Raw genomic sequence first — 6,000 nt, 5'->3', positions numbered from 1 at the left:
CAATGGATATCATATGCTAGTGCATAGACCCTTTCACGGTGATTGATGGTTCCAACAACGAGCCTGTAGGGCCCCCTCACTCATCCTCAGCCACCAGACCCAACAGGCCTTGACATCCTCTCTCCCTTTGGTTTGGCAATGAGATCTCCAGCTTGGAGAATTTTTACTTCTGTTGGACCCACATTTTATCTCATACTCTCTCTCAGCTAGACTTGCTTCTAGTTTCTAGCTTGTTCTTAGATATTAATATATTTTTCTATTTTCAGCATAGATCTAGGAAATGCTTTTGTATACCCACCTTGTACTTGTAGTAGATGATCTTAGCCCCATTGACCTACTTTTGTGGTCATTTATTGGAACTTGGACATCAATAAAATTAATCTCATCTTATCTATGTCAAGTTGAACTTGTTGCATCTTATATTCTGGTTGCCCTATTTCCACTAGCGCACTCCATTTGGAATGAAGAATATTCAGAATCAAGTTATGAATTGATGTTCTGCACAGGTGAATAGACCTAAGCATATACGTTTGCATCCAATTTGTTTGAGAAAGACCAAAGGAGATCATTTTTAATTTTTGAATCTTTACAGTAAGAGCAAATTTTAGTGAAGAAGATAAATAAGAGATATACCCTTTGTAACTTTTGAAAGTCAAATTGCCAAATCCAGAGGCCTCCAAAACTTGAGCAGACTTTTCTCCATGTTTGTAAATGACGACATCATCCACTGCAAGATAAGTTGAAATATGCAGTGAGTTGAAATTCACACTTTCAACGAAATAAATTATTCAAAATGGATGATTATTATCTATAGTACATATCAATAAAGTATAAAAATGCAAACTGGAATGACAACATGCTTAACAGAGACCTTTTCAACAGAAAGATGGTACACAACTAACATTATATCAAAATTCAACACACACACAGAGCTTTCCAGCATGAACATGGACCAGAATATGTAATAGCAGATTCATATGAAAAGTCCAAGGATCAAGTATTTGATTGATATTTGATACCTAATTGTATAGGAAGCCTATGATATTCAATCTTTTGAAGTAAACTGTAACCTTGGGCAATCAATAAAACAGAAAAAACCCATAAGAAAGCCCTAAAAAGTATGCAAAACAAGATTAGTTCAGAGATTGAAAGATAAAACATTTGCGATAAACAATTCAATCAAATCCACTTAAAGCTATTTTCTCCAAATAACTGAAGATATATGTCTTCAGCCCATTTCTTAATAGCAAGGTGTAACCAACAGAGTATGCAAGAAGTTAATATAAAGGGCATTAGAATGTGGACAACCAACAGAGTTTGGCAGTACTGCTGGTGTAAAGGGTTTTTGTTCAAAGCTACTTGAACCAAAGCACTTATTTGGTTTGGTTTCAAAATTCACTACTGTTTAGCATAAATAATGAGCATATTTTTTATGGTATAATGGTATAAATCATACATATCAATGTTGCAGTAATTGTTATCGGGATAATATCGGTGAGGGAAAAAAACTGGAAAAAATCAGAAAAATCGGGAAAAACTCGTAAAATACAAAAAATATTCATTTTTTTTCAATCTTTTTAATATCTAAAGCATCTACAACATAAAATAAATACATTGACACATAAATATGATAAAAGAACTAATATATAAGATGTGTAATATGATAATATCATTTCTAGTGCTACATCACACATAACAGTGAATCATGTCCTGACTCTGGAGTCCCAACTCAGCCTCAAAATATCAACAAAAAATATAATAATGTATCTCATATCATGAGTCATGATGTCAAATAAAATGAAATGAACCAAATATCTAATACCACTGATTTCCTCTGCCCCTCTTGCGAGAAAATGCAATAGCTTTCCCTCTAGATGTAGATGCCGATGGAGTTGACAGTGGACTCTGCGGTGCTCTAGACGCTGAAAAACTAGGAGCTACAGGAGGTAGACCACATCCTCTACTGGTGACAGGGGTAGCCTGGGCAGGTTGTGTCACCTCCTCCTCATCAAAAAATCGGCAAAAAAAAATTAAAATTAAAATTAAAGATTTTTTCCCAAAAAATCGTGATTTTTTTGTAAAAAGCATGATTATTTCAAGTTATTGCAATTTTTTGCGAAAAATAAAAATAAAAATAAAAAATTAACATAAAAATCGGGTGATAATATCACCAAACTCAAAAAATCGCGATTTTCCGATAATATCGCGATTTTCGCAACACTGATACATATAAAATACTGCACAAATTGACGGATGCTCATATGCCTATATGATTAAGCTGCAATAAATATTAATCATTCAAAAGTTATTATACTGCATCAAAAAGCATAAGATATGCTAAGTTGTTTTATTATCATCCCAACCTAGTCACCTGCAAATGCTGAGCCTTTTATATTACCAAGCCCAATGACAAAATTGTCAAAGACAGGAAAACTAATTATTGCTCATTATTGACTGCTGACCAAGCCCCCTAAAAGTTTTTAGTTGCTAGAAATTAGAAATATGCAGAACCAGAAAAAAGGAAAATCACTTCAGGGGCTCATTCAAGAACAAAAGAGACTCATTACTCATTCAAACTAATATCAAATTATGCAATCTGGATCACCCATTTAACAGAATTCGAATTTTTTTGAGTTCCGCCATCTTCAAACCTATGTTCCAGCGGGATATGATGTCAATCAGGTTTTAGGCACCAATTTAAGGGCATAATTGACTGTTTTCAAAGCCCTAGTTTGCCAAAGGGTTTAGGAAAAGAATTTGGCCATTTGAAATTTCCACATTACTTATAAATGAATTTTAAAGTTTTCCCAATGTACATAATGGGAAAATGTATCCACATTCCACTGCTGGCACCATGTCATCTAAATATTCCGTCCCATCAAAAGCATAGTCAATTTCAATCATTTTATACTTGAGAAAGTATAAGTCTGCTTTTCAATAGTAGCATAAAGATGGTTAGGATCTGTGCCAGTGTCATTTTTATCACAGATATATTATTATATTGTAACTATTACAATAAGTACGATATTTTCTGGCTACCCACTATGTCTCCTGCACATACTGTGACAAGACAATAATTTCATGTTGTTGCAGTAAATTTGAAATTATCCCACTAAAATCAATTTTTTGTATAATTTCAAATGCATATTTTTAAAAATGAATATATCATTATAAGTTTGCAATGAATATATATTGTATTTATTAACGCTTGTGGATATTACGATAACACAAGTTTATTCCATCCAACGACAAACTGTCAAAAAAGCTATTTGCAACACTGATCTACCCATGGTTTCACAATCAATCCTAATTTGACCCTTCTACCTTCAGAATTCACACTTGATGTCCTCCCTAGAACCCTATGTTGCCAGCTTTTGGCCCATTGGTCGATGTGCTTTTTATGGCTATCACCTTGTCCTCCATTACAGTGATGTTGAAGCTGGTGAGAAGGATCATGGCACAAAAGCAGCCCTGCAGGTTTGTCGCAGGTTCCAACAGTATATGAGAAATAACAATACCTGAGAAAGTTTGAATTAATGTACCTTGCTCAGATATTTTTTTCGTCCAGTCTACTCTAACAATATATCATTAGGGTCAAGGGACTAGATATATGTGAAAACACATTGTTGGCATTTGCATGACATGTAAAACCTAACTAAAGGTTTCTTTATGATTGGAAGACCAGACTCTATAAAACCAAGTGATAAGTTGTGCAACACAGGTTTGTAGAAAGACCCTTGTGCTATGTATTAATATTAAATGTATATTAATTATAAGATTAATTTAGGAAGAAGGGGCACAATCAAAATATCATGACCTCTCATGTAAAGGCACCAAGGCTATATTTAAGCCAGGGGCCATCATTGTAACATCATCATTCAGTTCTTTCATATAATAAATATAGATATATAAATATTTGTTCAATTCTCTCTGTAACATTTGGTATCAGAGCCAGCCATAGCTGCTACTCACTATTCGCTGAAAACCACCGTCGTTTTCTCTGTCTGTCTCGTTGTTCGATGCCCCATCTGCTGCTCATTCATTCTGTTAACCTGATCTACTCCTGGTCCGTTGTCCCCATCCATTCCTTTAACCTGCCCCACTCCTGGTCTGTCGTCGTCGTGTGGTGTAGACCAATGACAACCCTCACCATCTCACCATAGTCACACTCTTATGTCTCCATTTTTTTCTCACCCGAACATCACGCCGCTATCAACTGGTCGTGACTCCCCGACAAAACCGTCCCTCGTCGTAATCTTCTTGGTCGCGACCACAATACGTACATTTCGCCTTACGCCTTTTATAGTATGATATATTATTTATTGATTTAGATATAGTTATAACTTAATATATTTAAAACATAAGTTATAAATTTATAATTTAGCATAGTAAATAATTATTATTATTATTATAACTATATGTTATTAGTAAATAATAATAATTATAGTTATAACTATATAATATTAGTAAATAATAATAATAATATTATAACTATATATTATTATTATAAACTAATAATATAATTAATCAAACAAATTAATTGAAAAAAGAATAGGAGAGAAAGTCAAACGAGAATGTAACACCACCAGTGACCCGAACAATGATGATGAGCAAATTCAATAAAAAACTGGATGAGTTTGAGAAGAAGCTCAACCAGAGTGACACAAAATTTACGACACTCCAAGATAAAACAGAGAGTATAGAGAATCAGCTCCAACAAAATTATAATGCCATTCGAAAGGACCACGCAGACCTTTCAAAAAAGGTTGATCATAATCACAATCAAGTGATGAATATGTTGAACCAGATATTTTCAAAAAATAATGTCACCACTAAATGACAAGGCTCTTCTAATATGTTAGAGCCGTCAGATTCATGTCAAACTCCTGAATCTCCACATTCATCTACCATACCTAATCCAGAAAACAATATACTAAATATTCAAAATATGTTGATTTCAAACCAAATTCTTTCATTCAAGGCAGCGATTGTCATGTACCAACAAAACAAAGAGCAAAACTTGAGTTATTGAAATTTGACAGTAATGAGAAACATGTTGTAGCATGGCTCAATAAGGAAGAGGAATATTTTGAGATTTACAATATTTACAATGATGATAAAAAAATCAAACATGCTTCCCCACACGTTGAAGGTGATGCATATAACTAGTACATGTGGTGGAAGAAATCATCATATGCAACCAATAGCAAATTCAGAGATGCTTTCTTTAAGGAGATCTAAAGTGTCAAGGAAGAAGAGTTTTTCATAGAACTCACCAGACTACAACAAAAAGGTGATGTGGACAAATATATTGTAGAATGGGAAACACTAGCTACACGAGTGTGCGGATTATCAAAAAAAAGCCTTATTCAATCATACATCATTGGACTTAAACCCTATCTCCAGCATGAACTTAAGCTTCATGATGTTATATTTATAGATGAAGCAAGACAAAAAGCAAAAGTTGCAGAAAAGAAAATCGAGAGAATGTTGTGGCCAAAGGCTGAAAGACTATACTCAAGACGAAGGTTTCCCCAAACTTCTGACATGGAAAATACAAAGTATGTTCCACCACATCTATGAGGAGGAAAATCTAATATCACGGTGCAAAAAATGAAAGAATGTAAATGCAAACATTGTGGCGAAAAATGGGACCCTATACACATGTTTTAAGGGAGTTTTAAGGGGAAGGATACCAAGAACTTATATAAATGTGAAGCAACCAATGATTCAGATAGTGAAGAAGCAAACATAAAAGAAGTTGAGGATTCTCAACAATTTTCCCCAGAATTAGATGGTGAAAATGTTCCGCAAGTATCACTATCAACCATGACAAGAATAGCCCAACCCCAGATCATGAAGTTAAAAGGGCATATCAAAAAACACAATGTAATGGTTCTAACTGATACAGGAAGTACTCACAGTTTTTTGGTTTCAAATCTTGCAAAAAGGCTCAACATTTTCACATATCCAATGCCTAATATGAAAGTGATGGTAGCA

The 6,000-nt window shown here is 34.1% G+C and overlaps 1 protein-coding gene across 1 annotated transcript in view; it reads right to left on the bottom strand.

Moving 5' to 3' along the window:
• Nucleotides 1–350: 350 nt before the first annotated feature.
• The window catches only part of LOC149209495 (uncharacterized), a 99,008-nt gene continuing 93,358 nt past the window's right edge, over nucleotides 351–6,000 (bottom strand). Inside the window, exon 9 of the mRNA XM_089398646.1 lies at nucleotides 351–727. Within this exon, the coding sequence (XP_089254772.1) occupies nucleotides 351–727 (377 nt within the window). The remainder of the gene's footprint in view (nucleotides 728–6,000) is intronic.

The sequence above is a fragment of the Pinus tabuliformis genome, chromosome 1_2 (genome assembly GCF_031772625.1).
Source record: "Pinus tabuliformis cultivar Carrire ecotype Pingquan chromosome 1_2, CPIR1, whole genome shotgun sequence".
In the NCBI taxonomy this organism is placed as follows: Eukaryota; Viridiplantae; Streptophyta; class Pinopsida; order Pinales; family Pinaceae; genus Pinus; species Pinus tabuliformis.
The sequence above is the reverse complement of the archived record's forward strand: the minus strand, read 5'-3'. Positions and strand labels throughout refer to the sequence as shown.